The sequence below is a fragment of the Balaenoptera borealis genome (assembly GCF_965194805.1).
Source record: "Balaenoptera borealis genome assembly, chromosome: 18".
NCBI classification, from domain to species: domain Eukaryota; kingdom Metazoa; phylum Chordata; class Mammalia; order Artiodactyla; family Balaenopteridae; genus Balaenoptera; species Balaenoptera borealis.
This window is the reverse complement of record NC_138877.1, coordinates 65483846-65504171: the sequence shown is the minus strand read 5'-3', so window position 1 is coordinate 65504171 and position 20326 is coordinate 65483846. Positions and strand designations below refer to the sequence as shown.

Genomic DNA, 20326 nt, shown 5'->3' with positions numbered 1-20326 from the left:
AAAAAACTCTTCAGAAAGTGGGCATAGAGGGAACATACCTCAACATAATAAAGATCACACATGACAAACCCACAGCCAACATCACATGCAATGGTGAAAAGCTGAAAGCATTTCCTCTCAGATCAGGAACAAGACAAGGATGTCCACTCTCACCACTTTTATTCAAGTCCTACCCACAGCAATCAGAGAAGAAAAACAAATAAAAGGAATCCAAATTGGAAAAGAAAAAGTAAAACTGTCACTGTTTGCAGATGACATGAGGCTATACATAGAAAATCCTACAGATGCTGCCAGAAAACTACTAAAGCTCATCAATCAATTCGGTAAAGTTGCTGGATACAAAATTAATAAAAATAAATCTGTTGAATTTCTATATACTAGCAATGAAATATCAGAAACAGAAATTAAGGAAACAATCCCATTAACTATCACATCAAAAAGAATAAAGTATCTAGGAATAAACCTACCTAAAGAGGCAACAGACCTGTACTCTGAAAACTGTAAGATGTTAATGAGAGAAACTGAAGATGACGTAGATGGAAATATATACCATGTTCTTGGATTGGAAGAATTAACACTGTTAAAACAACCATAGAACCCAAGGCAATCTACAGATTCAATGCAATCCCTATCAAATTACCAATGGCATTTTTCACAGAACTAGAACAAAAATTTTTTTAATTTGTATAGAAACACAAAAAACCTCGCATAACCAAAACAATCTTGAAAGAGAACAGAGCTGGAGGAATCACACTCCCTAACTTTGGACTATACTACAAAGCTACAGTAATTAAAACAGTATGGTACTGGCACAAAAAACAGAAATATAGATCAATGGAACAAGATAGAAAGCCGAGAAATAAACCCATGCACTTATGGTCAATTAATCTACAACAAAGGAGGCAAGAATATACAATGGAGAAAAGACAGCCTCTTCAATAAGTGGTGCTGGGGAAACTGGACAGCTACATGTAAAAGACTGAAATTAGAACATTCTCTAACACCAAATACAAAAATAAACTCAAAATGGATTAAAGACCTAAATGTGAGACCGGATACTATAAAACTCCTGGAGGAAAACGGAGGCAAAACACTCTTTGACATAAATTGCAGCAATACTTTTTGGATCCATCTCCCAGAGTAATGGTAATAAAAACAAAAATAAACAAAAGGAACTTAATTAAACTTAAAAGCTTTTGCACAGCAAAGGAAACCACAAACAAAATGAAAAGACAACTAGCAGATTGGAGGAAAATATTTGCAAATGATGCTACAGACAAGGTAGTAATTTCCAAAATATACAAACAGTTCATAGAGCTTAATATCAAAAAAACCAAACAACTCAATGAAAAATGGGCAGAAGACCTAAATAGACATTTCTCCAAAGAAAACATACAGATGGTCAACAGGCACATGAAAAGATGCTCAACATCACTAATTATTAAAGAAATGCAAATCAAAACTACAATAAGGTATCACTTCACACCAGTCAGAACGGTCATGATTAAAAAGTCTACAAATAATAAATGCTGGAGAGGGTGTGGAGAAAAAGGAATCCTCCTACAAAGTTGGTGGGAATGCAAATTGGTGCAGCCCACTATGGAGAACAGTATGGAGGTTCCTTAAAAAACTGAAAACAGAGTTATCATATGATCCTGCAATCCTACTCCTGGGCATATACCCAGAGAAAACTCTAACTCGAAAAGATACATGCACCCCAATATTCATAGCAGCACTATTTATAACAGCCAAGAAATGGAAACAACCTAAATGTCCCTCAGCAGATGAATGGATAAAAAAGATGTGGTGTGGAGATAGATACACACACACACACACACAAAATAGAATATTACTCAGTCATAAAAAGGAAAGAAATTGGGTCATTTGTAGAGACGTGGAAGGACCTAGAGACTGTCTTACAGAGTGAAGTAAGTCAGAAAGAGAAAAATGAATATCGTATATTAATGCATATATGTGGAATCTGAAAAAATTGGTATAGACGATCTTATTTACAAAGTAGAAAGAGAGACAAAGACATAGAGAACAAACGTATGGATACCAAGGGGGAAGGGGGTGGGTGAATTGGCAAACTGGGATTGACATATATACACTATTGATACTGTGTATAAAATAGATAACTAGGGGGCACCTTCAATATGGTGGAGGAGTAAGACGTGGAGATCACCTTCTTCCCCACAAATACATCAAAACTACACCTACATGTGGAACACCTCCTACAGAACACCTACAGAACACCTACTGAACGCTGGCAGAAGACCTCAGACTTCCCAAAAGGCAAGAAACTCCCCACGTACCTGGGTAGGGCAAAAGAAAAAAGAAAAAACAAAGACAAAAGAATAGGGACGGGACCTGCACCTCTGGGAGGGAGCTGTGAAGGAGGAAAAGTTTCCACACATTACGAAGCCCCTTCATTGGCAGAGACGGGGGGAGGGCGGGGGGAAGCTTCGGAGCCACGGAGGAGAGCGCAGCAACAGGGGTGCAGAGGGCAAAGCAGAGAGATTCCCACACAGAGGATCAGTGCCGACCAGCACTCACCAGCCTGAGAGACTTGTCTGCTCACCCGCCAGGACGGGCGGGGGCTGGGAGCTGAGGCTCGGGCTTCGGAGGTCAGATCCCAGGGAGAGGACTAGGGTTGGCTGCGTGAACACAGCCTGAAGGGGGCTAGTGCGCCACAGCTAGCTGGGAGGGAGTCCCGGAAAAAGTCTGGACCTGCAGGACACCATTGTTTCAGGGTGCACAAGGAGAGGGGATTCAGAGCACCGCCTAAACGAGCTCTAGAGATGGGCGCGAGCCACGGTTATCAGCGTGGACACCAGAGACGGGCATGAAATGCTAAGGCTGCTGCTGCAGCCACCAAGAAACCTGTATGAAGCACAGGTCACTATCCACACCTCCGGTCTTGGTAGCCTGTGCGGCCCGCCACTGCCAGGGTCCCGTGATCCAGAGACAACTTCCCCGGGAGAACACACGGCGCGCCTCAGGCTGTTGCAACGTCACGCCGGCCTCTGCCGCCGCAGGCTCGGTCCGCATTCCGTACCCCTCCCTGCCCCCCTCAGCCTGAGTGAGCCAGAGCCCCCTAATCAACCGCTGCTTTAACCCCATCCTGTCTGGGTGGGGAACAAACACCCTCAGGCGACCTACACGCAGAGGCAAGGCCAAATCCAAAGCTGAACCCCAGGAGCTGTGTCAACAAAGAAGAGAAAGGGAAATCTCTCCCAGCAGCCTCAGGAGCAGTGGATTAAATCTCCACAATCAACTTGACGTACCTTGCACCTGTAGAATACCTGAATAAACAACAAATCATCCCAAAATTGAGGTGGTGGACATTGGGAGCAACTGTAGACTTGGGATTTGCTTTCTGCATCTAATTTGTTTCTGGTTTTATGTTTACCTTAGTTTAGTATTTAGAGCTTATCATTGGTAGATATGTTTATTGATTTGGTTGCTCTCTTCCTTTTTTTATATATATTAAATATATATATATTTTTCCTTTTTCTCTTTTTCTGAGTGTGTATGGGTATGCTTCTTTGTGTGATTTCGTCTGTATAGCTTTGCTTTTGCCATTTGTCCTAGGGTTCTGACTGTCCATTTTTTGTTGTTGTTGTTTGGTTTTTTTTAGTATAGTTTTTAGCATTTCTTATCTTTGGTGGATTTGTTTTTTGGTTTCGTTGGTCACTTCATTCTTTCTCTCTTTCTTCTTTTTTATTACTTTATTATGTTTTAATTTTTATTAGTTTTTTTCTATTTTAATACCTTTATTTTATTTGTTTTCTTTCTTTCTTTCTTTCTTTTTCCCCCTTTTCTTCTGAGCTGTGTGGCTGACAGGGTCTTGGTGCTCTGGCCGGGTGTCAGGCCTGAGCCTCTGTGGGAGAGCCGAGTTCAGGACACTGGTCCACCAGAGACCTCCCGATCCCACGTAATACCAAACGGCAAAAGCTCTCCCAGACATCTCCATCTCAATGCTAAGACCCAGCTCCACTCAACGACCAGCAAGCTATAGTGCTGGATACCCTATGCTGAACAACTAGCAAGACAGGAACACAAGCCAACCATCAACAGAGAGGCTGCCTAAAATCATAAGTTCACAGACACTCCAAAAAACACACCACTGGACGTGGTCCTGCCCACCGGAAAGACAAGATCCAGCCTCATCCACCAGAACACAGGCACTAGTCTCCTCCACCAGAAAGCCTACACAACCCACTGAACCAACCTTACCCACTGGGTAAGGTAACCAACCTTACCCACTGGGAGCAGACACCAAAAACAACAGGAACTACAAACCTGCAGCCTGCAAAAAGGAGACCCCAAACACAGTAAGTTAAGCAAAATGAGAAGACAGAGAAATACACAGCAGATGAAGGAGCAAGGTAAAAACCCACCAGACCAAACAAATGAAGAGGAAACAGGCAATCTACCTGAAAAAGAATTCAGAGTAATGACAGTAAAGATAATTCAAAATCTTGGAAATAGAAAGGAGAAAATACAAGAAATGTTTAACAAGGACCTAGAAGAACCAAAGAGCAAACAAACAATGATGAACAACACAACAAATGAAACTAAAAATTCTCTAGAAGGAATCAATAGCAGAATAACTGAGGCTGAAGAACGGATGAGTGACCTGGAAGATAAAATAGTGGAAATAACTACCACAGAGCAGAATAAAGACAAAAGAACGAAAAGAATTGAGGACAGTATCAGAGACCTCTGGGACAACATGAAACACACCAACATTCGAATTATAGGGGTCCGAGAAGAAAAAGGGGGGAAAAAAAGGGACTCAGAAAATATTTGAAGATATTATAGTTGAAAATTTCCCTAATATGGGTAAGGAAATAGTCAATCAAGTCCAGGAAGTGAGAGAGTCCCATACAGGATAAATCCAAGGAGAAACACGCCAAGACGCATATTAATCAAACTATCAAAAATTAAACACACAGGGTTTCCCTGGTGGCGCAGTGGTTGAGAATCTGCCTGCCAATGCAGGGGACATGGGTTCGAGCCCTGGTCCGGGAAGATCCCACATGCCGGGGAGCAAGTAAGCCCGTGCGCCACAACTACTGAGCCTGCGCGTCTGGAGCCTGTGCTCCGCAACAAGAGAGGCCGCGATAGTGAGAGGCCCACGCACCGCGATGAAGAGTGGCCCCCGCTTGCCACAACTAGAGAAAGCCCTCGCACAGAAACGAAGATGCAACACAGCCAAAAATAAAATAAATAAATAAATTTAAAATATAATCTGTTAAAAAAAAACATTAAACACACAAAAAATTATTAAAAGCAGCAACGGAAAAGCAACAATTAACATACACGGGCATCCCCATAAGGTTAACAGCTGATCTTTCAGCAGAAACTCTGCAAGCCAGAAGGGAGTGGCAGGACATATTTAAAGTGACGAAAGGGGAAAACCTACAGCAAAGATTACTCTACCCAGCAAGGATCTCATTCAGATTCGATGAAGAAATTAAAATCTTTACAGATAAGCAAAAGCTAAGAGAATTCAGCACCACCAAACCAGCTCTACAGCAAATGCTAAAGGAATTTCCCTAGGCAGGAAACAAAAGAGAAGGAAAAGACTTACAATAACAAACCCAAAACAATTAAGAAAATGGTACAAGGAACATACATATTGATAAGCACCTTAAAGGTAAATGGATTAAATGCTCCAACCAAAAGACATAGACTGGCTGAATGGATACAAAAATAAGACCCATACATACGTTGTCTACAAGAGACCCACTTCAGACCTAGGGACACATACAGACTGAAAGTGAGGGGACTGAAAACGATACTCCATGCAAATGGAAATCAAAAGAAAGCTGGAGTAGCAATTCTCATATCAGACAAAATAGACTTTAAAATAAGGACTATTACAAGAGACACTGAAGGACACTACATAATGATCAAGGGATCAATTCAAGAAGAAGATATAACAATTGTAAATATTTATGTGCCCAACATAGGAGCACGTCAATATATAAAGCACATGCTAACAGCCATAAAAGGGGAAATCGAGAGTAACAAAATCACAGTAGGGAACTTTAACACCCCACTTTCATCAATGGACATCATCCAAAATGAAAATATATAAGGACACACAAGCCTTAAATGATAAATTAAACAAGATGGACTTAATTGATATTTATAGGACATTCCATCCAAAAACTGTAGATTACACTTTCTTCTCAAGTGCTCATGGAACATTCTCCAGGATAGATCATATCTTGGGTCACAGATCAAGCCTTGGTAAATTTAAGAACACTGAATCGTATCAAGTATCTTTTCCGACCACAACGCTATGAGACTAGATATCAATTACAGGAAAAAATTTGTAAAAAATACAAACACATGGAGGCTAAACAATACACTACTAAATAACCAAGAGATCACTGAAGAAATCAAAGAGGAAATCAAAAAATACCTAGAAACAAATGACAATGAAAACACGACCCAAAACTTATGGGATGCAGCAAAAGCAGTTCTAAGAGGGAAGTTTATAGTAATACAATCCTGTCTCAAGAAACAAGAAACGTCTTAAATAAAAAAACCTAACCTTACACCTAAAGCAGTTAGAGAAAGAAGAACAAAAAGCCCCCAAAGTTAGAAAAAGGAAAGAAGTCATAAACATCAGGTCAGAAATAAGTGAAAAAGAAACAAAGGAAACGACAGCAAAGATCAATACTACTAAAATCTGGTTCCTTGAGAAGATAAACAAAATTGATAAACCATTAGCCAGACTCATCAACAAAAATAGGGAAAAGACTCAAATTAATAGAATTAGAAATGAAAAAGGAGAAGTAACAACTGACACTGCAGAAATACAAAGGATCATGAGAGTTTAATACAAGCAACTATATGCCAATAAAATGGACAACCTCGAAGAAATGGACAAATTCTTAGAAGTGTACAACTTTCCGAGACTGAACCAGGAAGAAATAGAAAATATGAACAGACCAATCAGAAGCACTGAAATTGAAACTGTGATTAAAAATCTTCCAACAAACAAAAGCCCAGGACCAGATGGCTTCACAGGCGAATTCTATCAAACATTTAGAGAAGAGCTAACACCTATCCTTCTCAAACTCTTCCAAAATATAGCAGAGGGAGGAACACTCCCAAACTCATTCTACGAGGCCACCATCACCCTGATACCAAAACCAGACAAAGATGTCACAAAGAAAGAAAACTACAGGCCAATATCACTGATGAACACAGATGCAAAAATCCTCAACAAAATACTGGCAAACAGAATCCAACAGCACATTAAGAGGATCATACACCATGATCAAATGGGGTTTATTCGCAGGAATGCAAGGATTCTTCAATATATGCAAATCAATCAATGTGATACACCATATTAACAAATTGAAGGAGAAAAACCATATGATCATCTCAACAGATGCAGAGAAAGCTTTCAACAAAATTCAACACCCATTTATGATAAAAACCCTCCAGAAAGTAGGCATAGAGGGAACTTACCTCAACATAATAAAGGCCATATATGACAAACCCACAGCCAACATCATTCTCAATGGTGAAAAACTGAAACCATTTCCTCTAAGATCAGGAACAAGACAAGGTTGCCCACTCTCACCACTATTATACAACATAGTTTTGGAAGTTTTAGCAACAGCAATCAGAGAAGAAAAAGAAATAAAAGGAATCCAAATCGGAAAACAAGAAGTAAAGCTGTCACTGTTTGCAGATGACACTATACTATACATAGAGAACCCTAAAGATGCTACCAGAAAACTACTAGAGCTAATCAATGAATCTGGGAAAGTAGCAGGATACAAAATTAATGCTCAGAAATCTCTTGCATTCCTATACACTAATGATGAAAAATCTGAAAGAGAAATTAAGGAAACACTCACATTTACCACTGCAACAAAAAGAATAAAATATCTAGGAATAAAGCTACCTAAGGAGACAAAAGACCTGTATGCAGAAAATTATAAGACACTGATGAAAGAAATTAAAGATGATACAAATAGATGGAGAGATATACCATGTTCTTGGATTGGAAGAATCAACATTGTGAAAATGACTCTACTACCCAAAGCAATCTACAGATTCAATGCAATCCCTATCAAACTACCAATGGCATTTTTCACAGAACTAGAACAACAAATTGCACAATTTGTATGGAAACACAAAAGATGCCAAATAGCCAAAGCAATCTTGAGAAAGAAAAATGGAGCTGGAGGAATCAGGCTCCCAGACTGCAGACTATACTACAAAGCTACAGTAATCAAGACAGTATGGTACTGGCACAAAAACAGAAATATGGATCAATGGAACAGTATAGAAAGCCCAGAGATAAACCCACGCATATACGGTCAACTTATCTTTGATAAAGGATGCAAGAATATACAATGGAGAAAAGACAGCCTCTTCAATAAGTGGTGCTGGGAAAACTGGACAGCTACATGTAAAAGAATGAAATTACAACACTCCCTAACACCATACACAAAAATAAACTCAAAATGGATTAAAGACCTAAATGTAAGGCCAGACACTATCAAACTCTTAGAGGAAAACATAGGCAGAACACTCTACGACATAAATCACAGCAAGATCCTTTTTGACCCACCTCCTAGAGAAAAGGAAATAAAAAGAAAAATAAACAAATGGTACCTAATGAAACTTAAAAGCTTTTGCACAGCAAAGGAAACCATAAACAAGACCAAAAGACAACCTTCAGAATGGGAGAAAATATTTGCAAACGAAGCAACTGACAAAGGATTAATCTCCAAAATTTACAAGCAGCTCATGCAGCTCAATATCAAAAAAACAACCTAATCCAAAAATGGGCAGAAGACTTAAACAGACATTTCTCCAAAGAAGATACACAGATGGCCAACAAACACATGAAAGAATGCTCAACATCACTAATCATTAGAGAAATGCAAATCAAAACTACAATGAGGTATCACCTCACACCAGTCAGAATGGCCATCATCAAAAAATCTGCAAACAATAAATGCTGGAGAGGGTGTGGAGAAAAGGGAATCCTCTGGCACTGTTGGTGGGAATGTCAATTGATACAGTCACTATGGAGAACAGTATGGAGGTTCCTTATAAATCTAAAAATAGAACCACCATACAACCCAGCAATCCCACTACTGGGCATATACCCTGAGAAAACCATAATTCAAAAAGAGTCATGTACCACAATGTTCACTGCAGCTCTATTTACAACAGCCAGGTCATGGAAGCAACCTTAGTGTCCATCAACAGATGAGTGGATAAAGAAGATGTGGCACATATACACAATGGAATATTACTGAGCCATAAGAAGAAAGGAAATTGAGTTATTTGTAGTGAGGTGGATGGACCTAGAGACTGTCATACAGAGTGAAGTAAGTCAGAAAGAGAAAAACAAATACCGTATGCTAACACATATATATGGAATCTAAGAGAAAAAAAAAAGGTCATGAAGAACCTAGGGGCAAGACGGGAATAAAGACGCAGACCTACTAGAAAATGGACTTGAGGATATGGGGAGGGGGAAGGGTAAGCTGGGACAAAGTGAAAGAGTGGCATGGACATATATACACTATCAAACGTAAAATAGATAGCTAGTGGAAGGCAGCTGCATAGCACAGGGAGATCAGCTCGGTGCTTTGTGACCACCTAGAGGGGTAGGATAGGGAGGGTGGGAGGGAGGGAGACACAAGAGGGAAGAGATATGGGGATATATGTATAACTGATTCATTTTGTTATAAAGCAGAAACTAACACACCATTGTAAAGCAATTATACTCCAATAAAGATGTTAAAAAATAATAATAAAAATAAATAAATGTATGTATAAAAAAAAAAAAAACTAAAAATAGAACTACCTACCATACAGCCCAGCAATCCCACTACTGGGCATATACCCTGAGAAAACCATCATTCAAAAAGAATCATGTACCACAATGTTCACTGCAGCTCTACTTACAATAGCCAGGACATGGAAGCAACCTAAGTGTCCATCTACAGATGAATGGATAAAGAAGATGTGGCACATATATACAATGGACTATTACTCAGCCATAAAAGGAAACAAAATTGAGTTATTTGTAGTGAGGTGGATGGATCTAGAGACTGTCGTACAGAGTGAAGTAAGTCAGAAAGAGAAAAAACAAATACCATACGCTAACACATATATATGGAATCTTAAAAAAAAAAAAATTATTCTGAAGAACCTAGGGGCAGGACAGGAATAAAGACACAGAACATAGAGAATGGACTTGAGGACATGGGGAGTGGGAAGGGTAAGCTGGGACGAAGAGAGAGAGTGGCATGGACATATATACACTACCAAATGTAAAACAGATAGCTAATGGGAAGCAGCCACATAGCTGGGTGCTTTGTGTCCACCTAGAGGGAGGGTGGGAGGGAGACGCAAGAGGGAGGAGATATGGGGATGTATGTATATGTATAGCTGATTCACTTTGTTATCCAGCAGAAACTAACAAACCATTGTAAAGCAATTATACTTCAATAAAGATGTTAAAAATAAATAAATAAAATAAAATAGATAACTAATGAGAACCTACTGTATAGCACAGGGAACTGTACTAAATGCTCTGTGGTGACCTAAATGGGATGGAAATCCAAAAAAGAGGGGATATATGTATATGTATAGCTGATTCACTTTGCTGTACAGTAGAAACACAACACTGTAAAGCAACTATACTGCAATAAAAATTTTTATAAAAACAAAAAAACAAAATGTGGTGTGGAGAAATACATATACATACACACACACACACACACACACACACACACAATGGAATATTATTCAGCCATAAAAAGAATGAAATAATGCCATCTGCAGCCACATGGATGGACCTAGAGGTTATCATACCAAGTGAAGTCAGACAGAGAAAGTCAAATATCATATGATACCACTTACATGTGGAATCTAAAAAAATGATGCAAATGAACTTATTTACAAGACAGAAATAGACTCACAGACATAGAAAACAAACTTATGGTTACCAAAGGGGATAGCAGTGGGGGGGGGGGGAATAAATTAGGAGTTTGGTATTCATATACACACTGCTATACATAAAACAGATAAACAACAAGGACCTACTGTATAGCACAGGGAACTATATTCAATATCTTGTAATAACTTATAATGGCAAAGAATCTGAAAAAGAATAGATATACACATGTATAACTGAATCCCTTTGCTGTACACCTGAAACTAACATAATTTTGTAAATTAACTATACTTCAATTTTCAAAATGGTTATAAAAAAAACAAAAACCCTGTAATAACTATGGGATGGGGACTTGAAAGAGGTAAGTTGCCCTCTAATCTACCCTACTCTAATCTAAATACACCCCTGTTTTGGTACCTCAAGTGAAAACAGCAAGTTGGTTGACTTCTGAGATGGCCCCCCTCCTAGAATTTATGCCTTTTGTGTCATCCCCTCCCCTAGAGTATGGGATAGAGTAACTCTTTTTAACAAACAGAACATGACAAAGGTGACAGGATGCCACTTCCCTGATTATGTACAAAACACTGTGACTTCTATCTTGCTGGCATTCTCTCTCTTGCTGGTAATCTCTTGCCTTTCTCACTTGCTCACTTTGATGATGCAAGCCTGCCAAGCAGTGAGATGCTTTATGGAGAGGCCCAGGTAAGAAAGAATCGAGGGAAGCCTCTGGCCAATAGCTTGGAAGAAACCAAAGTCAGTCTAACAGCTCAAGAGGAAGCAGCAGTGACCAGGCAGAGACCCAACCCCTCCTCAGGGGACTCCCTCTCACACACATTTCCAAAGCACAAATGACCAATAAAGCTGATGCCCTTCAAAAAAAAAAAAAAATCATCCTGCCAACAACCAAGTGAGTTTGGAAGCAATTCCTTCACCAACTAAGCCTTCAGATAACACTACAGCCCTATCTGGCACTCTGTAGCCTGTGAGAGATGCTAGAGCAGAGGACCCAACTAACCCTGTCCAAATTCCTGACCCCATGAACTGTGAGATCATAAATGCATGCTCTTCCTCCTTTAGGAAAGCCCTTTTTGACCCCAGACCCCCAACTCCCAGCTCAGTTAGGTAACCCTATTGGTATGTTTCCACAGGCTCAATCATAGTACTTATCATATGCTGTCCTAAGAGACTAGTTTTCTTTGTCAGCAACCCTCTAACACCTACCACTCTGACTTGCAAATATGCACTAAAACACTCACTGAACTAACAAATGACCGTAGGCACTGGTTACAGGAGTCATTGATAGCTATCAGACAAACTAAACCACCTAAGATCCTTTTCAGGACTACGACAGCCAGTATGGACCTGAGGTGACCCTGTTTACAGGAGACCCTCTGGCAGCAGAGTAACCTGCACACTTAACAAATAGGAAATTCTCATTGTAGCCCAAAAAGAGATGAAGCATATTCAAACTTCTGTTCCACGGTGTAAAATCTCTAACTGAATGTAGCTACCTGACTGTATATTGTTATTAGTAAGATGAAATCTTTATGGACTTTATAGACTGGTAAACTCTCTTAAATACCACAAAAAGCTCACTTAAGAACATAGAAAGAAAACAAATTATATATCATCTATATTCACAAATCATCAAAAAATAAAATATAAGAATTCTTTAATTGGCAAAGATAAAATATAGTCATAATATAAAATTTATCTTTTCAAATCATTTTATGGTACCAAACAATAAAGATTGGACTATGTCATCTATTCAATTTCTATGCTTCACAATGAGGAAAATGAGGTCCTCAGAAGGTAAGAACTTCCCAAGGTCACTTTACAGTTCTCCTCCAAGAGGTAACCGATATTATCAGTTTCTTGCATATCTCTCCAAAGGCTTTTATCAATTTACAAGCAAATACACGTTTTATCACTCTTTCTAATGCAAATTGCAACAAATGTTCTACACCATGCAGAACATATACACACGTTTGAGACCTGTGCCTACATTCCATAGGAATAGCCTTCAAACGATGCATACTGTAAAAAAATTAATAAACAGACTCTCAAAGCCAAGGAAGAAGAGCCTAAGGCTTCAGGAGCCATTCTATTTTTCTTTAATCATTTGTCTGCCTCAGTTAATCTTAAAATCTTATTTTGCAGAGAAGCAATTTTAGGCTTCTGATAACATTAGGAAGCCTCAAAATACCAACTGAAATAGGCATTCCTTTCATTTCTGGATTTTAAAAGTTCTCCATAATGGCCACTGGTATTCTAAATGGTCTTTGGTTAGGCTGGTCCATTTAGTTAGAAATGCACATGAGGAAGGACCATAGTTTTTAAACATGGGGGGGGGGCCCTCAAAATATTTGTGTATTGGGATCCCATTTCTCAAGAGATTTTTTTCCTAGAGTAAAGGAACAATTTTCAAACAGCTTAAACAGTTTACAGCTCAAACAGCTCAATTCAGACAGCTTGCAAGCTAATACCAGCCAATTCTAAGGAAATAGCTTGGTGTAGCTTGGTGTTGGAAGAGCCAGGCCAAAGGCTTTTTCCATCCAGTTTCCAGAGAACAGCCCCTATTCCAAAGCAATGGGCCAATCGCTAAACTGGTACAATTTCAGGAGAAACAGCCCCTGTCTCCGAAGGAATGGGCGGAAGGCTAGCCAGCTTCAATAAAACAGTCTGATCTGAAAATCAGATCAAAATGCCAAATGAGTACTCTCATACAGAACAAGGCCTTAACCAGTAAGACTAAACCTTAAAATAGATCCCAAATAAAGCCTGGAGAGCTTCAAATGCAAAGAGGGCATGAGCTGGGATCCACGAGAAAGATGTACCTTCAAATTCCAGGGTCAGTGAGAAAAAAAGCAGTGAGCAACAATGGGCTCATTTATGGATAATGCACCTGTTTGCTTGCCAGCTCTGGAGCCTCTGGGAGCCTTCTCTGATCCCAAAATGTTGACCTAAAACAAATAGATTGCCAAATATTTCTCCAGCAAAGGTGTATTTATTTGGGATCAGCAAAGAACTGCAGTTTGGGGTCTGCGACCATGGCAAGCTATGTGCAAGTCCCCAGACAGCAAGGGAAGAAGAGCACTTTTATAGAGGGGAAAAGAAAGTTGGGAGGGCTGTAGTAAACAGAGTCCATGGCTTTTCATTCACTGAGTCCTTGCCAGGAAAGAAGAGGAAATAACCCAAATGTCTATCAACTGATGAATAGGTGAATAAAATGCATCACACACATACCATGCAATACTCAGCAATTAAAAGAAATAGCTAAGTGATATATGCAACAGTCTGCATGAATCTCCAGGGAATTATGCTGAATAAGAAAATTCCAAAAGGTTACATAACATTTGTGACCACATATGTAACATTTTTCAAATGTCAAAATTTAAAAAACAAGTAACAAATTAGTGGTTGCCAGGAGTTATGAATGAGGGGCTGAAGCAGTATGGGAGGGAAGTGGGTGTGGTTATAAAAGGGCAACAGAAGGGATCCTTATGGCAAGAGGACTGTTCAGTATCTTGACTGTGGTGATGGATACAGGAAAAAGTGTATAGAATACACATAGAGAAATGAATATTAGTAAGACTGAGGAATCTGAATAGACTCGTAGATTATATCAATGTCAATATCCTGGCTGTAATATCATACTATAGTTTTAAAAGATGTTGTCATTGGGAGAAACTGGGTATTGAGTAAAGGGTACACAGGACCTCTATGTATTATTAATTACAATTACATGGGCATCTACAATTATCTCAATAAAGATTTCAATTAAAAAGAAAATATCATTTAATACAGGTGCACATTCTCATGGAAGAATCCTATAATAATAATAGCAAGGGTGGTTTTAAGAACACACTAGCAGAAGCACGACTGTCAGAGGACAATCAAAAGTGTAAAGTTTCATGAAAGTCCCCTTCTTATTTCTGAGAGGTTTTAATATTGATGACAGAAAAGACATTAACTCAAGACATACCCACACTTTTCCAAAAGGATATATCCAATACCCAGTAGGGACTAATTTGTGATAAAGCTTTATTCTAAATTGTGGTATTTCTAAAAGGCTACTCTAGCCTTTGTAACTGGAAAAGAATTCTAAGTAATAGATTTAAGCATTTGTTAAAAAGAAGGAAACACATTCTTATGTTGTATCACTCATCCATTTAACAAATTTTTACACAACACTTGCTGTGTACAAAGGGCCGGGGCTAGGGAAAGGTCACTCCAGCACTTTACCTCCTCATCACCTGTCCTTCAGCCTCCTCTCTAACAAGTTCCCACGTAGCAGGGTAGATTAGATAAACAGAAAATGACATCGAATTTTATTAAGACCATGAGATTGTTTCTGATTCAATACAATTAACTTCTAATGTATTCTGGATTTGTCTGCATATGTCTGAATTTTATGACAGAGGTTATGAAAACATTAAAAATTTTAGTTTTATTTTCATAGTGGTTATCATCATGGTAACTAAGCATTTTGATAAACTACAAAAATGCAAATAATGAACAATGGGAGATACATATATATATATATACACACACACACACACACACACACACACACACACACACACACACACACACATAGACACACCCTTTCTAGACCACTCCAGAATCATAACCATGTGGAACAAAAAAGCAGGTCTTAAAACAAGTCCCATGAGGGCATAAAGACATTATCCAGCTGTCTCTCTTCAAATCCTTTTTCAGGATATAACCCCTTCAATTACATGTAATCTGTAACACTTCCCCCAACAAATCCAAAACACTTTATACTTTGTAAAGTAGCCATGTGAGTGATTGCAAAATTTCCTTTTAAGATCTCTTTCATTATTCCTTTCAAATCAAATAAAGGGTTTCCCAAATCACTCAGGCAACTTTTAGAATAGCTCAGCTGACATATTTAGATTCTCATGGAGGACAAAGCAGAACATGAGCTACATAAACTGAGTTAGGATTACTTATCTATTCCATACACTTTACCTTCCATCTGTTAAAGTGATTCTTCGATGCCAGCCACTAAATATTAATTCAGGAACTATGAATCTTACACACACAAATCAAATGATTTTCCCTTTCAGGTATAAAATGATTATTAAATGTCTTAATATAAAAAAATAAGTTCAGTATGTTCACTCAAAATATCTTCACAGAGCCACATACAAATTGTACTTAACTTACCACTTTTTTAAAATCATCTTCTGCTTCATCAAGTTTTCCTTGTTTGAGTAACAAGTGACCTCTCTGTAATCTTGCCTAGAAAAACAAAAAAAAGAGTATACTGAGTACTATGCATTTCTAAATTTTCTTTAAACACAAAGAATAAAACTAAATAAGCTAATGAAATATTAATGAAATATTAATTTTTCCTATGCCCATCTGACTTCACACTCTGAGAATAATTCCTGAAACCAATGAATGTGTATAAATTTTGTTAAAGTATGCTTCCTTTAAATATACTTTTTACTATATCAAAAAAAAAAAAATGAAAACATGTGTCCTCACAAAATCTTGGACATGAATGTTCATAGCAATAGCCAAAAAGTAGAAACAACCCAAACTCCCATCAACTAATAAATCAATAAGCAAATGTGATATGGCCATACAATGGAATATCATTCAGCCATAAAAAGGAATGAACTACTGACACATACTACAATATGGATGAAACTTGAAAACATTATGCTAAGTGAAAGAAGTCAGACTGAAAAGGCAACATATTGTATGATTTCGTTTACATGAAATATCCAAGTCAGACAAATCCACAGAGACAGAAGGTGCCAGGGGCTCGGACAGAAATGGGAGGTGACTCCTAATGGGTACAGGGTTTCTTTGGGGGGGGGGTGATAAAAATGCTCGAGAACTAGATAATGACAATGCTTGCAGAACCTTGTGAATATACTAAAAACTGCTGAATTGCACACTTTAAAAAAGGGTAAGGGGACTTCCCTAGTGGCGCAGTGGACAAGATTCCATGCTCCCAATGCAGGGGGCCCGGATTCGATCCCTGGTCGGGGAACTAGATCCCACATGCATGCCGCAACTAAGAGTTCACATGCCGCAACTAAGGAGCCCACCTGCCGCAACCAAGGAGCCCGCCTGCCGCAACTAAGGAACCCACGTGCCTCAACTAAGGAGCCAGTGAGCCGCAACTAAGACCTGATGCAACCAAATAAATAAATATTAAAAAATAGTCACATTCTTTAAAAAAAAAAAAAAAAGGGTGAATTTGATGATATGTGAGTTATATCTCACTTAAAAAGTACTTTAAGCCATCATAATAACTTTTTACCACTATAATAATGTTGTTATAATTTGGGACTTTACCAATCAAAGCTCGGGAAATAGTTTTGTTTTTTTTTTTAAATTAACTCTTAATGCACATATTTACTCCACTAGAACCAGAATAACTATGCCTCTTCCTTTTAACATCCATCAATCATCTCTGATATTCCTCTTCTAATGTGCATAATCCCATCTCTTCCAAGAATACCAACTCTCTGATGATCAATGTCTACCATAAGACACAAACCACACCAATATTCTACTAAAACTTATATATTACTTTTACAGTACTTAAAAATTTCCCTAATCCTCTATAAAATGCATCAACACACATAAAAAGCAAGATTAAAGCCACTTCGACTAGCTAATAAGTACTATAATACTAGGAAAATGAGCTACTTAACCTCTGTGGAAGGTTATGCTTAGCTGGGTAAAGTAATAAAGAAAAATGTGACACTTGTGAATCCCATCTTAAAATAATAGTAATATTTCAAACCAAATATTCACCCATATCTAATCAATCATCTCTAATACTTTCTGGATTATGGCGGGACATAATAAGTAAATTACCAAATTAATTTTGAAACAATATAATTGGGTCCTATTATTTTAAGCTATTACAGTGACCTGCCAATTGTCAAGATATCCTATTAGACCATAAATTCCTCCACTTCTGAAGCGTTGAGTGTTGGTTCAGGGCAGGACTCTTGTCTAATTCAGCACCGTATTCTCATCACAAACCACTGCTTAATTAAGCTACCCCCTCTTCTTTATTCTTCCCACTATAGCCTTAATTGAAACTGTCATCAGTCACCTGACAGCCTCTTAGTTCAACAGTCTCTTAATCAGCTCATTTCTCAGCCTCACATCGTGCCCTACACTCCATCCTCCACACAGATATCTTTCTAAACCACAAAGCTAACATCACTACCAAGCTTCTAAAAATCACCTCATGTACCCACTCCACTGTGCCTCCTTCACACAGGCCTTTGATTCCAGGGACTGAGTTGCTCTTGTTGCCCAGTCCGCTACATCAGAGTGGCTTTCTACAACCTCCAGCTACGCCTAACATGCCATCTTCACCTTAAGAAACAAATCACCTCTTCCGAGTTTCCTTATATTTTCCTTTGAAGAAAATTTAGATGAACTTACTGCAGTGAAATCCATCTTCAATTCAATCACTTTAGTTAAATCGGGAAGTGCTGCTTTTGATTTGCCCATAGCTAAGAAGACAGTAGCTCTCCGATAATAAGCAATATAGTTATCAGGGTCACCATCTGAAAATTAAAATAATAAATATTAACTCTCAGTACTTTATTCAAAAAACCAAGTCATCTGAACAGTATTAGAGTTTGCAATTCTACTAGGAAAGGCATTAAGAAAAGAATTTCTTCATCAATACGGGGTCATTTTGCCTAGCAAGATCACTGCAAATAAATCCAGAACAGGGGCTCAGCAAACTGTAGCCTCTGAGCCAAAAACAACCCACAGACTTCAAGTTAAGAATATTTTTTACACTTTTAAAGAGTTGTCAAAAAAAATAGCAAAATATGCAACAGACACTACACGGCTGCAAAGACTAAAACATTTATTATCTGGTCCCTTAGGGAAAAAGTTTGCCTACCTTTGGGTCTAGAATATTAACTATATTCAACTCTTAACTTTTATAAGTATCCAATTCTGTTTGCAGTTCTGTTTGTCTTTGTTGAAATTTTCTTAAGTGAAATTCTGATTGAGAATATGGACTTTGCACTTAACAGAATTTTAGAAAATTACAGACTTCCATTTAAACTGATATATTGAATGTGCAACTGCTCTCTCCCGAACTCCAACTAAAAATGGCAGTGAAGAAATAAAGGTGCGGACCATGGGACAAAGGAGAATGGAAAAGAGAGTGAGACCAGAGAGTAAGGCTGGAGTCGTTAACAATATCTGAAGGAAAGAAAGCAGACAGATGAGTTAGGTGCTTGAACTAACTCTACTCTGTTCAGCACCTACAAAATGGGGGAAGGAGTAAATTCAGTTAGAAGCAAACCTCATGCTGCCAAACAATCCTTCTAAAAAGCAATATATACATATATTATTTTTTCTTAAAAATGATCTTGACCAAATCCAGTCATGTACCTTAAAAAAATAAATATTTATGCACACAGATATTCATTACCGTAAGATTTACAACTAAAATTCCCTACAAGTTCTATCCCTGAAGGTCTTATCATTTGCAAAACATTACAATATGGGAACCTATATGGCAGAATAGTACATAATCATTCAAAATTATGATTTTAAGGAGTTGTTAATGGCATTGAAAACTACCTGAAGTACTGCTGGGGGGAGATAAGGCAGGAAGAGAAAATAGGCTATAAAACCATATATGAAAGAAGATACACAAATGGCCAATAAGCACATGAAAAGATGCTCAACATCACTAATCATTAGGAAAATGCAAATCAAAACCACACTGAGATACCACTTCATACCCATTAGGATAAGAAAGAAAGGGGAGAAAAAGACAGAAAGGGAGAATGAAAGGAAAGAAGGAAAGAAAGAAAGAAAGAAAGAAAGAGAAAAAGAAAAGGAAAAGAAAGGGAAAGAAGAAGGAGAACGGGAGAATGGGAGATAGAAAGAAAAGCAGGAAGGAAGGAAGGGAGGGAGGGAGGATTAGTAAGAGCGTGGAGAAACTGGAGCCCGTGTGCACTGCTGGAGGGAATGTAAACTGGTGGGGCTGCTGTGAAACACAATACGGAGGTTCCTTACACACCGAACACAGAATCACCCTATGAACCACCAATTCTACTTCTGAGTACACATAATCCAAAAGAAATGAAAGCTGACTGCCAAGACATGGAAGCAACCTAAGTGTCCAGCAGCAGATGAATGCATAAAGAAGATGTCGTGTATATATATACAATGGGATATTAGCCATAAAAATGAATGAAATTTTGCCATTTATAGCAACATGGATGAACTTGGAGGGCATTATGCTAAGTGAAATAAGTCAGATGGAAAACGACAAATACTGTATGATATCACTTATATGTGAGATCTAAAAACTACAACAAACTAGTGAAT

General features: G+C 38.3%; 1 protein-coding gene across 2 annotated transcripts in view; it reads right to left on the bottom strand.

Annotated features, from left to right (window-relative positions):
• DNAJC3 (DnaJ heat shock protein family (Hsp40) member C3) overlaps positions 1-20326 on the bottom strand; it is an 87558-nt gene that overhangs the window by 39747 nt on the left and 27485 nt on the right. For both annotated transcript variants that reach the window (XM_082366124.1, XM_082366125.1), the window contains exons 3-4: positions 18407-18531; positions 16151-16225 (exon numbers count right to left, since the gene is read on the bottom strand). In XM_082366124.1, the coding sequence (XP_082222250.1) occupies positions 16151-16225; positions 18407-18531 (200 nt within the window). The remainder of the gene's footprint in view (positions 1-16150; positions 16226-18406; positions 18532-20326) is intronic.